The sequence below is a fragment of the Gobio gobio genome (genome assembly GCF_949357685.1).
Source record: "Gobio gobio genome assembly, chromosome: 2".
In the NCBI taxonomy this organism is placed as follows: domain Eukaryota; kingdom Metazoa; phylum Chordata; class Actinopteri; order Cypriniformes; family Gobionidae; genus Gobio; species Gobio gobio.
This window is the reverse complement of record NC_137098.1, coordinates 30,528,059-30,549,036: the sequence shown is the minus strand read 5'-3', so window position 1 is coordinate 30,549,036 and position 20,978 is coordinate 30,528,059. Positions and strand designations below refer to the sequence as shown.

Genomic DNA, 20,978 nt, shown 5'->3' with positions numbered 1-20,978 from the left:
TTGAAAAGGTGTACCTGCATTATTATGCCATTATCATTATTTTAGATGAAAATGGTCTCAGAAACAACAATATTATCGTTTATCGCAATAATTTCTTGGCCAATTTATCGTCCAGCAGAATTTGTTATCGTGACAGGCCTACATGCAACAGAAGTTGCTCTCTCTGTCTTTGCTCTCAGTTAACATTAGTAATATGCTCCTCATTTTACTTTCTTAGCTATTGCCATATATGTGTATAAATAAATAAATAAAAATAAATAAATAAATAAATAAAAATTTTATATATATATATATATATATATATATATATATATATATATATATATATATATATATATATATACATATACATATACATATACATATACATATACATATACATATACATATACATATACATATACATATACATATATACACACACACACACACACCGATCAGGCATAACATTGACATTGTGAACATTATGAAGTGAATAACACTGATTATCTCTTCATCACAGCACCTGTTAGTGGGTGGGATATATTAGGCAGCAAGTGAGCATTTTGTCCTCAAAGTTGATGTGTTAGAAGCAGGTAAATTGGGCAAGCGTAAGGATTTGAGCAATTTGACAAGGGCCAAATAGTGATGGCTAGACAACTGGGTCAGAGCATCTCCAAAACTGCAGCTCTTGTGAGGTCTTCCCGGTCTGCAGTGGTCAACATCTATTAAAAGTGGTCCAAGGAAAGAACAGTGGTGAACCGGCGACAGGGTAATGACTCAGTGATGCACATGGGGAGCGAAGGCTGGCCTGTGTGGTCCGATCAAACAGACGAGCTACTGTAGCTCAAATTGCTCAAGAAGTAAATGCTAGTTCTGATAGAAAGGTGTCAGAATACACAGTGCATTGCAGTTTGTTGCGTATGGGTCACCGGCGAAAGCATCAACAGTGGGCACGTGAGCATCAGAGCTGGACCATGGAGCAATGGAAGAAGGTGACCTGGTCTGATGAGTTTTCGTTTACATCATGTGGATTGCCGGGTGTGTGTGTGTGTGTCGCTTACCTGAGGAACACATGGCACCAGGATGCACTATGTGAAGAAGGCAAGCCGGTGGAGGCAGTGTGATGCTTTGGGCAATGTTCTGCTGGGAAACCTTGGGTCCTGCCATCCATGTGGATGTCACTTTGACATGTACCACCTACCTAGGTATTGTTGCAGACCATGTACACCCTTTCATGGAAGCGGTATTCCCTGGTGACTGTGGCCTCTTTCAGCAGGATAATGTGCCCTGCCACAAAGAACAAATGGTTCAGGAATGGTTTGAGGAGCACGAGTTTGAGGTGTTGACTTGGCCTCCAAAATTCCCCAGATCTCAAGCCAATCGAGCATCTGTGGGATGTGCTAAACAAACAAGTCTGATCCATGGAGGCCCCACCTCGCAACTGCCAGGACTTAAAGGATCTGCTGCTGACATCTTGGTGCCAGATACCGCAGCACACCTTCAGGGGTCTAGTGAAGTCCATGCCTCGATGGGTCAGGGTTGTTTTGGCATCAAAAGAGGACCAAACACAATATTAGGTCATAATGTTATGCCTGACCCTTGTATATATATATATATATATATATATATATATATATATATATATATATATATATATATATATATATATATATATATATATATATATATATATATATATATATATATATATATATATATATATACTTTATATATAACCGCTTCTTTCCTTAGCCACTGAATATATTTAATCTTACTCCATCTCTCCTCTGTTCCTCAGCTCTTTTTCCTGATATAATTGCTTGGATTATTCTGACCATCCTCCGACACCATAAATTAACTCATTATTTCAGATATTCAGCCATTTAATGTTGTATTAGGTCACGATATAGGAGGAAACACTGGCTGAACATGTGCAAATGGCTGCTAAATAAGCCATCGAGTGGGGAGACACTTTCCCTAAATGTGCACCACAGCCTTCATGGAATCTATGGCACAGACACTTTAATTAGCTGCGCTTTTGCTGCCGGCAATTAGGTGAGCAAAAGTGCAATACTGGGAATATATAACGAACGGCTAATGATTAAATGAGAGCAAATTGTCTTCGGTCGGAGACCGAGAGCATGTGAAAGAGAGAGACAGGTGAAGTGATTTCTCTTTCGCATGATCCATCTTCACATTTATAATACTTATCTAACATTCCCCTCTGTTTTTTTTCCCTCATTCACTTCACTTCACTTTTTTTTTTTTACCGTCTCTCATCCTCTGACACACTCTGATATCAATCAACATCTCTGGCTGTGTGACATATTCAGATGTGTCTGTTTCTTTACACATGTAATTGCAATAAGCTCTTTCAATCGAACTCTGTGATTGGAGACATTTCTCAAGACATTCATTTCTGTGGTTACATAGAAACTCTCAGTATGCACCTTTTCCACTTTTTCTTTCTTTTAATAGTTTCAAATAAAGGAACAGAGAAATTTCTCCACCTTTCTGATGGTTTTTATTCTCTTTTGATGCTTTAAATAAGATTTCGTCGAAGCAAACGTTTCATGTCTTGGAAGTTTTCTTAGATGCCGCTATAAAACCCTTAGCGAGTGTCCTTAATACACACACAGACACACACACGTACACAAAGCATCTTTAGTCCCGTCGGCTCTCAGGCGGCTCTAATGATCTTTGATGGCAAACTGGTACTCTAAAATGCTGCTAATTATGCCGGAAAATCACACACTCCATATTCAAATATGTGTTTCTCCCTGCCATGTTTAATTCATCTGTTTCTTGCATAAACAACAACTACAACAGTGCCTGGAGTTCAGCGAAATAAATGCGCAGACCAACAAACACAATTAATTACTTATGATTCATTAGCAATTAATGGCTTTTTCGCGCCTTTCATTTGCAATTATAGCTGTGGCAGGCTGGAGAAAAGAGTGCCTGGAAAGGATACGATGAAATTTATAATGAGTGTGACTCTGTCTGACTGTGTCATACGAGTCGTTGCTTTATGCCGTTTAGTGTAAAGTCATACTTAGTTTGACTGCTTAACCTTAGCAGGACACTTTCAGTTAAAAAGTTTTAGCATCTGTATATGTTAATTTTACATACTGTAATTGACCATTTAATTAAAGGGGCTATGAAATGCTATACAAAAATATTATACAAAATTCTCAAATATAAATTAATTTATAATTTTCCATCCTCATTTTCACTCTCTGTCACAAACACTTCATTTCAAGGGACGTTACCTCTTTCAGAAACGTGGGTAAAACATGGCCACTGATGTGATTAGCAAACTTCATCACACCATATCCTCACACAGCATGTGGGACGTGTTTGAGGCCGAGTCAGAATAAAATGACGCAATGCATCCACAAAACAAAGTACTTAAGATATTTAGAAAGCTGAGGGTCTGTTTACACTAAGGCCCTGTCCCAAATGTCACACTTCACGTGCACTTTCGGTCTTGTGGACTTACAATGGCTGCTGCGTGCGCGTGTCCGTTAAGTCCACGAGACCGCAGGGTGTCCCATTTGTCATTTTAGGTCTCAGAAGGGTGCTTGCGAGCACCCCCTTTGAGGTCGATATGTGCCCTCGATGCGCACCTCCGAGCTCGCACTGGTGCGGGTTACGCAGCAGACTTCTTCCCGGCAGTCAAAGCGACATTACGTCATGAAAGTGCGGACTCAGAGGAAGACCGTGAGGGTTTAAGATGCAATTTGGGACAGGGCCTAAGTGCAAATAGCCTGCCTTGTAGCCAGAGGCTATTTACACTAACTCCGCCCACTGATGTTTGGTTGGGCCAGACAAAATTAAGGAAGACGCTAGACTGCCAATAGTAGCAATAGTGTAGGGGTAGGGCGCATGCAAGGCCGGATTTACCACCGGGACGATCGGGCCGGTGCCCGGGGGCCTCCAAGACCCCACTAACTGTGTGGCCTCATCATCCCCTTTTCTATTTAAAATTAAAATAAAATTCACAAATGAGTGTGTGTGTGTGTGTATGTGTGTTAACAAATAATTTATATGCAAACAAAAAAGTATCATGATCAGTTTTTTGGCTGTGTCGGCTGTGTCTGATGAGCGTACTGCGGAAACTGTTGATAGCGACAAGACAGGCGGGAGAAGTGTGAAAAAAATAATAATTTGAGGACATCGAAAAAACAAACGACATGGAAAAAAACGGTGGAGCCACAAAACGGAAAGTAAAAAGGGAGAAGGATGGCAGAGAGGATTTAATTAGGAGTAATATTCCAACCATCTCCACTTTTTTTTCAAGTCGGCTCGACGCAGATAAAGAGCCTGCACGGCGCCGGCGGTGATGGGTAGGTTAACGTTCATTACCAGTTTGACAGCCTCAAAATGTAGGCCTATCTTACCTTACTTTACCTTACCTTTACCTTACCTTACTTTTTCCCCTTATTAAAAACCCTGATAATTATAGATACCCAGATCGGCGCAGAAGCTTTCCGAATCTGCATCCACCGACCCACCTAAATAAATATTTTGCGTGCGCATGGCAGAAAGTTTTGACGCAAAACGCGTTTTGCCGAACTCGCTCTACTCCCCATCACATGTCAGATCAGAAATGCATGTATTTTTTAGTAAAAATTAATAAAATATTCGAAAAGTGGAAATAAAGTGTCTAACGTGTGTTTAATAATAAAAGTGTTTATCGGTTAATAAATATAATCATTTACAAAATAGTATCTTCCACTAATTATAAGTATAAATAGCATCTAACTGCTATTTAAACTTTTTGCAAAGAAAATAATGCTATCTTTACACAGTGTAAATAGCTGCTGCCTTTAGAAACACTGGCTGCATTTTGAACATATTTAGGATAAGTGTCTTTTGTGAAATGAGACAAACAAACGAAAACATTCTCGTTCAGTGACTAATTGTTTCCATTAGTCTGAATCAACAGCAGTATGGCCCTTGTGATTGATTTGAGCTGTTATGAGCACACCTCCTTGAATTACATGTGTATGTAATGGGGCACTTCGTACATATGTATGTTAAGGGGCAAAATCGTAGCATCTCGAATGGGCTGATTTTGAATCCTGGCATTTCAGAAGGGCGGGAAAAAAAAAACTTTGAAGCATGTTTTTATTGTAGTTTAACCGCCTGTGTGTGTAAATATCAAGGAGATTTTTCTTTTCATGACCCCTTTAACATGTTTAACTTTACATGTTTTAGATGTGAATAGTTCAGATCAGTGTCTGTTTCCAGGTCAGCATCGATTCCTTGGTCCTGGTATCTCGAAGGTCCGCAGTATGAAGCTAGACAGCAGCATATGGACCAACGAGCTTATTGAGGTACTGATCTTTCGTGGCAGATATTTCTTTCTGTGAAATATACTTTCCTCACTTCCTGTTCGTCTCTTTAGCTGTTTTTAGAGGTTGGGAATAAGAATTCCAACAGCTTCTGGGCAGCCAATATTCCCCCAGAGGAGGAGGTTTGCAAGCAGTCATCGACGGAGCAGCGCGCATCCTTTATTCGCAGGAAGTACAAAAAGAGGAAGTACAAGAAAGTTCTGGAAGATCTAAACACTCAGGAGGAACTCAACAAGGTTTGTGTGAGAGAGTCTGTGCGCTAACGTTGGCCCTTTGACTTGGTGTTATTTTTTTCTACCTCATTAAAAGGCCCATTAGGCCTGGAGATGTTGGTGGTTTTGTGTGTGCGTGTGTACATCTGTTGTTGTTCTGGTTCACCTGGTAGCCCAGGTGTAAATTAGGGTTACCATGGTAACTGGCTCTCGCCAATTTTCAGAACAGGTTGCCAGGGTTATGTTAACCATGCTAAGATTCTAATCTTTTCGCTTAGCACAAACTACTGCACCTACAATGAAAGTGCTTTAAAATTAGAGCCGGAAAACAAACATTTTTGACGAAAGGATGCTAAAGAAACTGAACAGATGATAATGGATGTGTTATGAGTTAACAGGATTTCCTGTGCATAATTCATCATAATGGTCTATTTGTGTGTGTGTTCATTGTTCCTACTGAGTTTGTCCGCAGTACTCTTTCCTAAGCCAAAAGAAGCTGTTTTTCCTCACCGTCAGCAGTAACACAGATCAAGCCTGCTTTTGTTTTCCGGGGAGGGGGGCAAAACGAGGGAACGAGAAGGGGAGAGAGGATTGGAACTGTGGATTAGGCCTTTGAGATGAGAGCAGCACTAGGGAGTTTTCAGGGGTTCTTCTGAAAAAAGTTATATGAATGTGTGTGTGTGTGTGTGTTAGAGAGAGACAAAGAGAGTGAGAAGGAGATAAAGAATATAGTGAAGAAACATACAGAGGTGAGATTAGATTATAAATGGAAGGGTACGTCTGGGATAGACACAAACAAAATGTTCCAGAAAAATCCTCCCTGTACAAAAAAAGTTTTTGTTTAAGCCCTGATGTGATATATGTCTTTAAGTTTTAGTTTTTGTTCTTTTCTGATACTTTTGTACTGCCTGAAGTTTCAAGCAGTAGTCATCCTGACAGGCAGTGGTTTTGAGTGAATGAGATATAGTAACAATTCAAAAGAAATTCTTTGTGAGTTGGGTTTGGCTTACAAAAAAACACAAAAAACAACCTGAATCACCTACATTGTTGGGACCAGCCAAAGTTACATGTCTTAATAAGCATACTAATTAATGGGGTAATGAATATGTTAAATGCAGAAAGGTTTGTGTGAAGGTCAAATTTAGCTGATGGAAAATGTGTAAAAGTTTGTTCAGTATGATAGAAAACAAATGGATGGTTGTTTGTGTGCACACATGCAACTGTGATCTTATAGATATACATATAGAAAGATCTAAAAAAAAAATCTAGATTATAGTCCACAACACCAATTAGAATCAGTGACCTCCAGAGAAATTCTCTTCCGCAAATGTGACCTAGAGAACATGTAAGGGACTAAGAGACACCCTTGGGGTTTATGTCATTGGAAGAACATTTTAAGGTCACCCAGACGCTGAATGAAAGAGAACTGGTGATATATGTTGTAATTTGTAAAGTCACTTTGAACAATGTAAAACAAATAATAGTTATAAAATGAAAGAAAAAATCTGGTAACACTTTACAATAAGGTCTCATTTGTTAACATTAATTCATGTATTATCTATCATGAACTAACAATGATGTATGTATTCGTTAGCGTATTTATTAATCTTTGTTAATATTAGTTAATACAAATTTATTGTTTCTTCATGTTAGTTCACAGTGCATCAACTAATGTTAACAAATAAAACATTTGATTTGAAATAATGTATTAGTAAATGTTGAAATGAACATTAATAAATGCTGTAGAAGTATTGTTAATTCTTAGTTCATGTTAACTAAAGTAGCTCACTAATGAAACCTTATTGTGAAGTGTTACCATTTTTCTTAATTCTACGTCACAAATTGGACATACATCTGTGATCATTCTGGAGAACATGATCATCAGGTTTAACATAAACTTGAAAGGTTTATGCAGCTTGAGTGGTGCTGCCAAAAAGCAGAGACAAGAAGAAAGACAAACCAAATACTAAGATATTCATATTATTTTCACTTAGATTGTTATGCTAATAACATACACTACCGATGGCAAAGCTGTAATTTCAGCATCATTACTCTGGTGTCACATGATCCTTCAGAAATCATTCCAATATTCTGATTTGCTGCTTGAGAAACATTTCTTATTATTTTCACTGTTGAAAGCAGTTGTGCTGCTTAATTTTTGTGGAAACGACACATTTTATTTCAGTATTCTTTGATTAATAGAATGTTCACAGCATTTATTTGAAATAGAATTACAATGTAAAAGATAATGCAATCCATCCTTACATAATATCAAGTCAACTTTCTGAAACCAAACTTTTAAACAGTTATGTCTAATGAAAGAATTTTCTCTAGTTCTCTAAGATATTTGGATTACACTGTACTTGGTAGTTGTAGGTATCGACATTGGAGTTCAAATGTGTATGTGTGTGGTTTACTGTCTCAGTGTCCTTGTTCTCCAGCGGATCTAGCTTGTTTGAGGGGGATCGATAGCTTGGCTCGATCGGCTGTTTTAGATGAAAGCAGTGTTCGACTGAATTACTCCTGCCAACTCTCTCTCTCTCTCTCTCTCTCTCTCTGGCTCTCTCAGAGAAACACACTATTGTATTTATTGACTCTTTCCCCCTGCATCTCTTTTTAATTGGACTGACTGCATTCTTTCTTTGGATGCCCCGTTTCCTGTCAATGTCATGTTATTCCATACCAGGATTCCAAGTAAAGCTGCATGCAACAAATGTTTGTTTCTCTTAGCCGCAAAGGAGCGGTACTTTTGACAATGTTGTTAGTTAATTCATCATATGCTGTCAGTTTCAATGTACTCTTTGTGTGCCTGAAAGTGCTGCTGTGCTCTTCCTATCACTGATGCTCAGTTGTGATTTGTTCCCCTCCCCTGTGTGTGTGTGTATGTGTGTGTGTGAAGGCTCTGTGTGCTGCAGTGGTTCATCCTGATGTCCTGCAGACCATGGCCCTTGTTTTCAGTGGGGCGGATGTGATGTGTGCGACGGGCGACCCTGAGAACTCAACGCCATATCTACTGGCTCAGAAAGCAGGCCAGAGGCTGCAGATGGAGTTCCTCTACCACAACAAGCTTTCAGGTGTGTGAAATGAAATGTGTGCCATACGCTACTTTTCAAACGTTTGGGGTCTGTAAGATTTTTTTTTAAAAGAAATTAGTAGTTTTATTCAGGAAGGACGCATTAAATTTACCAAAAATAACAGTTAAACATTTATAATGTACAAAAAAAAAAGTCAACATTGATAATAAGAAATGTTTCATGAGCAGCACATTAGCATATTAGAATGATTTCTGAATTCTAAATATTTAAAAATGTATTTATTTTGTGTAGTTCTTTTTCTTTTTTTTACCTAAATACATAGTATGGATGTTAAACTAAGTTTTTTCACTTAGACATTTCGATGGAAAAGAGGCTGAAGCTGTAGCAGCTGTGAACCTGTTCTCAAATATGCATGAAAGAACTGATGAGTGTAATGCCGAGTTCAAACTGTACAAATTTAGCCCCGATTTTCACTCACCAACACCGAATTCATAATGGTCTTAAAAATAATGGTCTTAAATTTGACTTGGTGAAACCTGCAGATAGATACCCTGTTCAATTTAATGCATCCTTGCTGAATAAAAGTGTTAATTGAAATTAATTAAAATCTTACTGATCCCTAACTTTAGAACAGTAGTGTCGATCATAAATAGCATTGTACTTTAAAGCAAAGTTGTATTGGTTTCCTGCTTTGCATTTAAATACACACTGTCTGTACTGACTAGTGAACTCTAACTCGTACTCACGGTCATATTTTCATCCCAATTTCACACAGGCTATTGGAGGACTTTAACACACACACACACACACGCACACGCACACGCACACGCACACGCACACACACACACACACACACACACACACACACACACACACACACACACACACACACACACACACACACACACACACACACACACACACACACACACACACACACACACACACACACACACACACACACACACACACACACACACACACACACACACACACACACAAATCCCTACCTCAAGACGACATTGCCCCTGAAAGTGTCTATAATTAGCTGTAGATTGTGTGTGTGTGTGTGTGTGTGTGTCATTACATTGCTCATTTGGGGCCTTTACAGGAAGTGTGCCAACGATCCTAATTAAGCAATCCTCCAATCAGCACAGCCACAAATGTTTTACAGTGTTCTGCCAATGTTTTGTTAAGCTTACTAACATCGTAACAACAGCAGGACAACATTTGCGTAACCTCTAAATCTGTGCGGAGATGTGGCCTCATTAACTTAATGGCTTGTAAATGTGATTCTCAGTCGGATAATTCAATCATCATCTTACACACATGCACACACATTCAACTTGCAACAAGTTCTATTGTTTCTCTCAGACTGCTACAGTCCAATGGAAAAATACACATTCACATACATTTGAATACATTACTTATGCAGGTTTTGGATTTGCATGTTTGAGGCATGTGTGCAGAGTTCGCCAAATTGGACCTTTTTCCATCTTATCTCATTATCACTTTTAATTCTTCTCGTTCGAACAGAGAAGTATCAGTAGCTGGAGGGAAGAGATGGATGGATAGAAAGATTCCTCAATTAAAAGGCTTTTCAATTAAAGTTATTTGAACTTTTTCCAGGTTGGCGACTGGAAGTGCGTGATGAAATCTGGTTGGTACTGCTGGCCTTCCCGAAGAAAATTGAACCTGAGCATAGTGGCTAATTGAATCAGAACAGGATAAGATAGTAGGTAGAAAAAGAACGGGGGAAAAAGACAAATAGGGAGAGCAGATGAAGAGGTAGAGTGGAAAAAGGGGAGCAGAGTCGAATCTTCTAACCTTGAGCTTCAGTGTTTGGATGGAATTTTTGCAAGCCTTATAAACAAATAACCTTGGAAAATAAGAAAAATATTAAAATGGATTAAATTGAGGTGTTAAAAGCTGTTTGACACCTTGGATGAAGACTGACTGGTTATCAAGACGCTTCTGAGGTAAATAGTTTTTAAAAACTTTGAATTTCACTTGAAAGAAGCAGGAATAGTGAACTGGGTTTGCATATAATGCGACTGATCTCCATATAAACAGCATTTCTCGTCCTCACCACGTTATAGGATTATTCCTAATCAGCTGTTCTTCTTTTTTCTTTTTAATCTCTCTGTTTTTTTCCCCTCCTTTCTCTCTCTGCATAGATTTTCCTAAGCTGGAAGCAGTATTTGACAGCAGTTTCCTGGCTGATGTTCCTTCTTTTATGGATGGATTTCTGTACTGCTCTATGAATGCCGGCAAGACCACTCTGGATAGGAAAGGAAGACCCGGTGAGTCTGTCCATCCTTGCATTCATCCATCTAAATGCCCACCTCCTCATTTATTCATTCATCCAAATAATTACATATGAATATTCATCTGCACTTCCTGTTTATCCTCACCCATGGCTGGAAATCATTGCACCATATTTGTGCAATAGTATTGTCTCCCCTACACTCGAGTACACCATCCTACTTATGCTAAATCTCCCCCAAAGATGTTATTCTTTCAAGTATGTTTCCCTATCGTTTCTCTGGCACCCATTGTGCTCACTTTGTTCTCCTCCAAACATCTGGAGAGGGCCGCTGGTGGTTAGACGGAAGTTCTCTCTAGGGACGGGGCCAGTAAAGAGCCCTACATTAAGCTGGACTCTTGGTGGAGTAACACAAGCATCTGGAGCACATGTTTCACTATAGGAGCTTGTTGTTGTTTTTTCTTCTTCTTCTTTCTTTTTCAGCTCATCTCTATCTTGTATCCCGAGGGACATCTGTCTCAAACTGTGGTAGCCCGCTTTGGTCTTCTGCCTGTTTTCCCCGATACCACTGTGTGTGTGCGTGTGTGTTTATGAGCACCGGAAATAAGCAAGCTGTGTTTTAGAATTAGACTCTGATAGTTGAAAAGGGTTTAATGCAGTTCTAAGTATCTTAAAAGTAAATGTGATGACTGTTTGAAAGTTTAAAGAACGTCTGTTATGATAAAAAACAGATGCCTCATTACTCTTTGCACAAAAGAAACTTTAGCAAAGTGGATGAGAATCTGAAAACTTTCCTGAACTGCCAGTAGAGCAGTGACAAAAGAAAAAAGTTTCTTATATAAACCGCAATAGCGTAAGATATATAAATAAAATACATCCCCTTGTGAAAAAAGTGCATTTGTAGTGCACTGTTCTTAAAATCTTAAAATAATATTTGTTAAAAAAGATACTTGTCTTGCGGATAATATAATATTAATGAAATACACTTACACTGTTTCTTGTCACACACAAGGTCACTTCTCCGATGACGTCAGTTTGACAGCTTGGGTAGAATATCCTTAACCACTCCACTTCCCTCCAACCGTCAGTCTGCTACAAGCAAGAGATGGAGAGGGGGTGTGCTAAAATTAAACCCCACCCTCTATTTAATTTTTCGTTTCACTTGGAAATACTGTTGCAACTCCCGGTTCACGCGGACTATTTTGAATGTACAAAATTACAACTTCACCATTACAAATATTATATAGAGATGTGTAATATTACTTTTTCAAAGTGATTAAACCTTAGCAAAAATCCTATCGCATTGGAGGAGTGATATATCAGACACAAGAATATCATTGTGATGTGGGACTGGCCAGTAATCAACCATCTAGTACCACTCTAGCAACCACATCACAACTGACTAGCATAGTGGCAATTACTTTTGCACTGGCAAGCATCGCGCTTCAGACTCTTTAGAAAAAAAACATCTGGTTTATCTTCACAAAAATATAAAAGTCTTTTAATTCTGGTCTGCTTAGAAACGGTAGGGTACAGATAGTCAAAAATAGTTTTTTATTCATTTTTGTGTCTGATTTAGAGAATCATTGGTTTGCTAGTTTCCTTTAGAAAGCAAAACCAGTAAACAAATTAGAGGTGGGGAGCGCCTTTTATTGTTTACTGGTTTTGCTATCTTAAGGCAACATTGAATAAAATAATCTTACACGCCTCTATAAAAGAATAGTAATGTCACAGCCGAAAATACCTTATTTAATTTATTTAAACACAGTGTGGTGTTGTAATAGTAGTCTCTTCTGAAATACTCAAAGGTACTACTTAAACAATGCATTTAAACTTGTTTAATCAACAGGAAAATGTTGCTTGTGCCACTCCAAAAAAAGGACTATTTTTTTTTCTAAAGCTATTCACTGAGGTTGGCTTCAAACCTTTCACGCTAATGGTCGAAAACACTCTATATAAAACCTGATGTCAATAATTTATGGTTTTGTCCCGGGGATTTTAATAAAAGCACGGTCTGCTAGATTCGATGCTGTCCGGTTGTTGCACTTCACTTCACTTTTAAGTTGTAGCAACATTTTTGTGTGCACCTTTTTTATAACAGGAGCAGACACTACACGCTACCAACAAAACTACACTGAACATACTTAAGGGCACATTAACTTTTTAAATGGCTAACTATGCAATGATTTTTATTTATAATTTAATGTGAGCCGTTTTTTTCTGCCACACTGAGATACTGTGACACTATAGAAAAAATCTAGTTAAGTTATTAGTGTTCCTAAAACAATAACTTTTAGTTTCCTAAAACTGAATATAACGCATGATCTTAAGACACACTTATCAAAAACTCTGATTTCTGATCAAAATGTATATATTATATATTTGAAACCATGACATGATCAGAAATCAGAGTTTTTGATCAGAAATGGGTCATTATTGTGATTAGTCTAGATCCGATGAGTTTTTGAAAACGTTTCACTTGCATGCGTTTGTAAGCTAAAACAAGTCATTTTAAGCCTTTGAATCGCAGTTAGCAGCGAAAGACAACTCATTTCTCCATTTGCACGGGAGACTGTTTCTGACTGCTGTCTGAGAGACGCAGACACATCCGCTTCTCACAGAGCGCATTGAGTTATGTTTGCTGCTTTATTGGCCGTGCACATTTATACGTATGTGTCAAAATGCCAATCTTTGCAAGTATCCTCGTAAACACAGTCATTTATGTCTTAAATGAAAGTAGACAAGTAAACTGAGAAATAAAATGCAAGTGTTACATTATAAATGGACCAAGAGCCATAGAGATACCCGGGCAGTGCTTAAAGTGACAGCGGTCTAATTTTCCTGCTGACTGTCAATCATATTAATCAAACAACAAAAGAGAGAAAATCTCTCACTGCTTTTGACTAATCCACTTTTGTAACTTTAATCAGAGTAAATATATTTAATTTACACAATGAAGACTATGAAGTGTTTTTATACATATGATTAATTTATACAATGCATATAGCTCCTGTAGTTTTTTTGTCATTCTCCTGTCGTTGTTTTGTCCTGTTGTTGTAATTACTTTCTTATTCTTATTCCATCACTAACTGAACTGTTTTCTTGTCTTCAGTGAGCGTAAGTTTTATTTATTTAGGCTAGTAGTTTTTTGTGATATTGACATTGGTGACAACAATTTTGAAATGTATATGGTATCAAAAATGTTGATATCATAAAATTCTCCTTTGCTTATTTAAAGCAAAATAACTATAAATTATAACTATATGATAATGAATAGCCTATCATTATTGTTTATTGTGATATACGATTTTGGTAATATCGCCCACCGCTATTAAGGTAAGCATCTGTTAAAGAAATGTTATGATAAACCTTCAATATTTCAGTAATATGTCAAGCTTGGAACTGTTAATTAGTCTGACGTGGGCGATTTTATTTTGATTTAAAGTTGTTGGTGTTATTTTCACTACTAACATTATTATTTTGCCAACGAGTGCAGCTTTACTGTCATAACCACAACATGATCAAAAAAGCTTTTTTTTGGTCACCTTTTTCACCCCTAAAGAGTTTGCCCCCTTGTATATACTAACTTTTTTTAATTTACCCAATCATGTCATTATTTCCTAATAGCTGTACCATAAAAATAACTTAAAGTTCTATTTCACTATTACTGATTTATGACTATGACCTTTTTATGTACAGTGAGAGAAGCCACTTCCAAAAACACTAGTTTGATCGGCATTACCTATCTAATGAATGTTTTTTTCCCTAAGGCGATCACATACAGCTGAAAAGACAGCCGACTCTCCCTGAAGTCGGAGGGCAAGCATTAATCTATTATGCCACATCATTCTTAAGCTGCATCAAGGCGGATGCTTTGAGGATATTGACAGGCAAATGCGTCAGTTCGTAGCTGAAATAAGAAATGATGGGCCTCGCTGGTGGGTAAGTTCAGCTCTTTGGTGATATCCAGGACCTTTAGCTGGATGACAGCTCTGGTTATGGGCAGCGCCGTCATTTCTTTTTTCGGCTACGTACTGACACACTTGCCTGTCAGTTTTGCTTTGACTATTAGCATTTTTAAGTCTGTCTTTTTGGGCTTGCCATCTTCTGACATTACACTGTGTCATATTTCTTGGCTGCTTAATGAGAGTTGTTTGACTCCACTGTGTTTATCAGTCCTGGACAAAACACAAGTTTTACTATTGTATTTGGTGCTACTTATTGTTGCAGGTTTATTGACATGTAAAAGTTTAGACCCTGCATATAAGACGACTAAATTTTTTCAGATGTATTTCCAAGAAAATATCTTGTATCAAGAAAAATATCTTATATCCAGAACAATATGGTACATATGGAATTGTAATTTGATATTGAAAATAACTGCTTCCAAGGGATTTATGGTTAAAATAGACAACAATGTCATTGTCAAGGTCTCTGGAAAGAGGTTTGTTAAAGTGATATTTATGTTTCACGGTGATGACGTCTAACACTGGTTGTGCTAGGTAACAATGTAGTGGGGAAAGGAGCCAGAATTAGTTTCAACAGCCTTGGACACGTCTGTGGGACGCTGATCTCCTAGAGCACTAAAAGGGTTCTAAAATCTGGAACACGCAGCTGAGTCCCTGACGTAGGCACAGAAGGTCCTCAACAATCTGAAAAACGCAGACGAAGGCAGAGCTTAACCTTATTTCAAAAGGAACTTGGAATCTCTGAACTTGGTCAATCCGCTTTTGTCTCTCTGGCATGGATAATCTGGACGTGCTGTAGTTGTTATTGTCTCGCTGGATGAAGACTCTGAAAATAGTGTTTGTTAAGGTCTCTTTCCTTACAGACTGAAGACTCAGAGCGTGTTGGTATCTGTTGCTGTTTTTCAATCTGTAGACTCAGAGCATGATATCTGTTTCTGTCTCGGCTTTGCAGGCTGGAGACTTAAGATGGCGTATCTGTTACAGTCTCTCTAGATGGGAGACTCAGAACCTGTTGATCTGTTTCTGTATCTCCCTTTACAGGACTGAGACTCAGAACATGGGTGTATCTGTTAATGTGTCACTGGATGATGTGAGACTCAGAATAAAGAGTGTCTGTTGAAAGGGTACATTTATCCCTTTCCGATGAGGAGGAAATTGCATTTTGGCACTTCTCAATTCGAGTGCTCACCCCTCTTTCCCCTTGTGGAACTCATTTGCATAAAGCACACGTTTAGAAGACTTTAAAGTGTCTTTAAAGTTTTACCAATGCATTTGTCACTTTCCAAACCACCATTAGAATACCTTTGGCAATGATCTAAACAAATAGAGTCCATACAAGATGGGAAAAGATAGGACTGTCGTGCAAGCATTCATTTACATTTACAGCTGAATTTGTGTAAGCTGTCATTGAGAATTCTTATTTTTCTGAATAAATATGAAATGAATGTGTGTTGTTTACATCAGTTTTATTGTTTCCAAACATAATGGATTGGATAGATCATTGTGGCCTCCATTTTGTTGGCTTAAACCTTAGGGATTAGTCTTAAGTTGGGTGCAGTGCAGAAACTACATGTGGACCAATGAGGTGTCCTGTCCTTCCTGCGCTTGAGGTGTCCGTCTGTTGTCCTAGTATCCTTATCTGATGGTGTTGTACATTTGTTTGTGCTAGTCCACCAAGATCCAATCGAAATGTAGCAAGCCTTTCTCCAGTGTCGCAATAAGAGAAGGGGCCCTGCCGTAAAACTTGGCCTTGGAATGTGCTGTTCCCTACATCCTTTTCATGAAATATCCATAAACATGGTTTTATAAAAGCAACATATGTTGTGTTTCCAGAAACATGACATTATTTAAATAATAAATGTTGGAAATGCTACCTATAAAAATGTGCATTTAATGGATATAATTCACTATTTTAATTATATGGTGCGAGATTTAACAGAAAGCTTTAACCTAAAAGTGTTTTTTTTTCTTCTCTCTCTCCCAAAATAGAGCCAAAAATCATTAATCATGCATGTATCAAACCTTATACATAAAATCTGTTCTTGTTGTGTTGGATGAAATTTGAATTTCATTTCAGTTCAAGTTCCACATCCTATGTGGTGTCGCCAATTCAATTAAAATTCGTGAATTGAAAGCTCATTCTTAAATTCAGAATTTTTCCCAACCCTAGTGTGTGTGCGTGTTGTGCGAAAGTGTGTTTTTCTGTGTCTTCCCTGAGTTTCCGCTGACACCCGCAGGGAAAGCGTGCTTTTAGGGGAAGAGGAGAAAACAACCACATCTGCCCCTTTATAAATCATGCAGCGATATTCCTCCATGTGTGTGTGTACTTGTGAAACGCCCCATCCTCTAAGGGTATAATGCATCTAAAACAAGCTCCCATTGCCTGTCACTGCTGGTAGCTGTGTTTGTCAGAGCCGGGGTAACTTCTCAATCGAGGCTTATTCATTTCTTTCATCTGAATCAATGTTGCGACCCTTTCATAGTGAACAATGTCCATCCGCAAATGAAAGAAGTCCCCCATGAGGTTTCCGCCTGTGTAAATGATAAAACAAGATTATTTTGAGGCATGTCTATTGATGACTAATCATCTGAACTGTGCTATACTGGGCTCCAGACACCGAGCTCACATGAATATGAGTCACTTTACTCACACGTTATAAATAAATGCTCACAATGATGTGACCTTTAGATTTTCTTTCTGATACCTTTCAACAGTTTTACACTAAGGTTTGTTTCACACCGCACTTGAAAGCAGCACACATTTATTTTGGCATAGTAATGGGTTATAATATTCACATTGCATAGTAGAAGTGCGCCAGTTTTGGTGTTGAGCCTTTTTTTCTAGCTCATAATTCAGCTTAGAAAATGCAATTTAAACCTATTTATCAGATCTACCTATTTAGCAATCTTTCCAATATAGTTGTATTTGAAACAATGCTTCAGTAAACTATTCAACTGTTTTTTGAAGACATTTGTTGGGTTTGATGCAGAGTGACAGCAGTGTCTATTTAGTAAATCTGTCTGAATCCAGCTGATTTAATTTGTTTATTGCTCTATTTTAGGGTTTAGTGTCGTTCTATGTAGATTAATTACCGTCTGGTTGTAAATGTGATCCCACTTCTTACGTTACATTTCTCCTCATGTTTGTGACAAATCTTAATGGCTAACTCCTGATTAAATTACAATAGTACAGAAATCACTTCAGAAATCACTTTATTTTCAGTATAGAGCTGTTTACACAACAGAAACACAATGTGAAAGCATAATATGAGCCTGCTGTTGTAGTTGGATTGTCACTTCCCTTATATGTGTGGTTTGAGGCCTAATTTTACATAGTTGGTTTAGTTTTTTTTTGTGTCTAATTATTTTGGAATTCGGCATTTATAGTTTTGCCCAGTTCAGTTTCCATTGTCTTTGTTTTTCAGTTGCCATGGTTTTTGATATGCCCTCATGTGTCACACCTGTCTTGTTAATTATGTTGTTTAGTCTCTAGTGTTTCTCTCTATATATAGCACTCATGTTCTTTGTCAGATCGAAGTTCGATTCCATTCGACTGTAAGTGGACTGCAAAGTACTTCACAGGGTATTCCACCACCTTAAGTGAGAATCCATTCCTAAGGGAGTGAACATGTTCAGTTCGAAGGGTACTGCGAACAGCGTAGGGAGGAAGGGCACATCGATACATCACTTTACAGGATGCATCCAACTGTCATTGCGCGTTGCATGACTCGCATAACCAGTCTGAACTAGCGATGGGGCAGAGCCGTTGGAAGAGTTTAAGTACATGCATTTTAATATTCATAATTATTATTATTTTACAAACTAGCGTATTTATGAATGGTTATGGCAATGTTACATTCACATGTTCTATTGTATGAATATGTAAACAAATTATTTACCTCAGGAATCTTTACTATGCTGCGCGTGGGAAAGAAAGTACATGAGATGAGACCGCTACATCAAGAACACATTTATACATAGTTAACCAAATCAAAATGTATTTTTATATTGAATGACAGGTACAGCTTCAAATCTGTTAATAGTCAATTAAATATACCAGTATATATAAACGAATAAAACTAATAGACAGTGTTTCGACCATAGACCGTAAAAAAATATGGACGACGCGACTTCATTGACTTCCGCTGACCATAGTTGAAGCTTTCATAGGCCCGCTCACGGCGCTGACATCTTGGGGCCGAGTCTGCGCAGTAGCGATCTCGGGACCGGAGTTACGCAGTAGAGAACAGGAAGTAGAGGCGCGATTATCAAAAGCCCGCCCACACTCTCGCAGATGCAGAATAATTCATTGTGTTGGTGTGAAATAAACAGTTATGGAAATGTAGAAATTAAAGCTAAAGCTCCAATCTCCTCCCAAAAATAGTCAGTTAGTGCCTCAGTGACAACTTCACTCAGAGAAGCCGTCAATCTCAGCTGTCAATCATGACATCACACCCCCCGTTTTTATAGCATCAAATAACTCACTAAAACTAAACTTATTTAATAAACGAACAACTTGAAATGAAATTATCGTAATAAAAACTGCCTAAAATGACAGAAACCATCTTTAGGAAACAATTATTTGAAGTGTAATTGAATTGTTTAGTGTGTCTCGCGTCTATTCAAATACATGGAGGGGTGGGGTTTAGGAGCTATACTGGGACCGGCCACCGGGGGGCGATCGAGGCGCGGAAGCTTCAATTTCTGACAGGAGCACTACAGGCTTGGTTTCGACCCACATCCGATCGTCACATTACAATTATTCAGATTCTTGTAAGCACAATGATATTGTATCACGAAATAGTCTGATTTAAAAAAAGTTTTTCTTTGGCGAAATAAATTTAAACCAGGTGTCGGCAACCTATATGGCCCACGGAGGAGTAGGCTAATTGCTGGGACGTGAGCAAAAGCAAGAGATGTGTTTGAATATAATTCAGATAAAGTACATCGCACATACAGATCTACATTTTGAGGTAGGCCTAATTATTTATCATAGAAACACATCTTGTTTTTATTAAGTTAGGAGCTTTAAATATGATTGTGTGAGATACAATGAATGCACATCAATGAAAACAAGTCAATGAAAGCGTGCAGTCTGAAAGCACGAGCTTTCAAATTCATGTACACTTGTGTGTGTAATTACTCACTAACAGCTTACAGCTTGTTACGCTATTAGTTACGCTTAGCTTTGAGGAAAAAAAAGTTAATGGTAGCTATAGGCTACATTTCAGAGATATCAAGTGTAACATTTACATTCAAGTTCCATTAAACATTCTACACATCACAATGACGGCGATGTGCAAACTCTGTTCATGCTGGTTGCTTCATGAGTAACGTTAGCTGTATCTCTTCTGCAAGCTGACGCGCAAACTGCCGCAAATAAAAAAAATGTATTTGAAAAATTTTGAGCGTCGCATCCTGAAGCTCAACACACAGTTGTTCTCATTAAAAAATAGCGAGACTAATTATACCAGTGCTAATGCCGCTCTCTCTTCCATTGCGGTCTTTGATTTTGAAATTAGCTGAAAATGAAAGTAAAAGAGTGACGTACATTCATTGCATTTTACCGTGAAAAGAGAGTTCTGTGTCTTTATTATAATCAACACATTAATGATTTGTCTGTCATCCACCCTCGACCCACCCGCAATTTTTGGAATGTTATTTTTTACTTGACCCGCCCAACCCGTGGACTATCCGCAGCGCCTGCGGATATATCCACGATCTGCGCATCACTATCGGCTATGCCCCTATGGATTTGTAGCAAATTAGCTCAAGAGGGAAATCTGAATAATTAATTATAACTTGTTAATTAGTTATAAATATTTGGATCAGTTAGTCGAATTGACCCCATATTGATCGTCTATAAAATATTTTTCACGAGTCACAGAAAAACTCTTTCTTAGCACGTAGCTGTGATAGCATGTTAAAGTGAAGTTGGTTTACAAGCAGTGACCAGAATCAAAACTGTCATGAATGTGCACAAAAGTTTTATTTAACTAAATCACGAACACACAGCCAATCTAAACAAACACATGCACACAATCACGCAATCACGGGTAAAAAAAAAGAAGGTGAATTAAACCGGAAACAGAAACAGGGGAATGGAAATGTCAATAAACCATCTGAACAGAACCATCCATTTTTTTCAAAGCACC

The 20,978-nt window shown here is 38.1% G+C and overlaps 1 protein-coding gene across 1 annotated transcript in view; it reads left to right on the top strand.

The window, feature by feature from the left end:
* Positions 1-20,978, top strand: part of arap2 (ArfGAP with RhoGAP domain, ankyrin repeat and PH domain 2) — a gene marked incomplete at its 5' end in the record, with an annotated part of 106,101 nt that overhangs the window by 43,198 nt on the left and 41,925 nt on the right. The window contains 4 exon segments of the mRNA XM_079811202.1: positions 5,239-5,324; positions 5,396-5,578; positions 8,454-8,628; positions 10,767-10,892. Of these exon segments, the coding sequence (XP_079667328.1) occupies positions 5,239-5,324; positions 5,396-5,578; positions 8,454-8,628; positions 10,767-10,892 (570 nt within the window).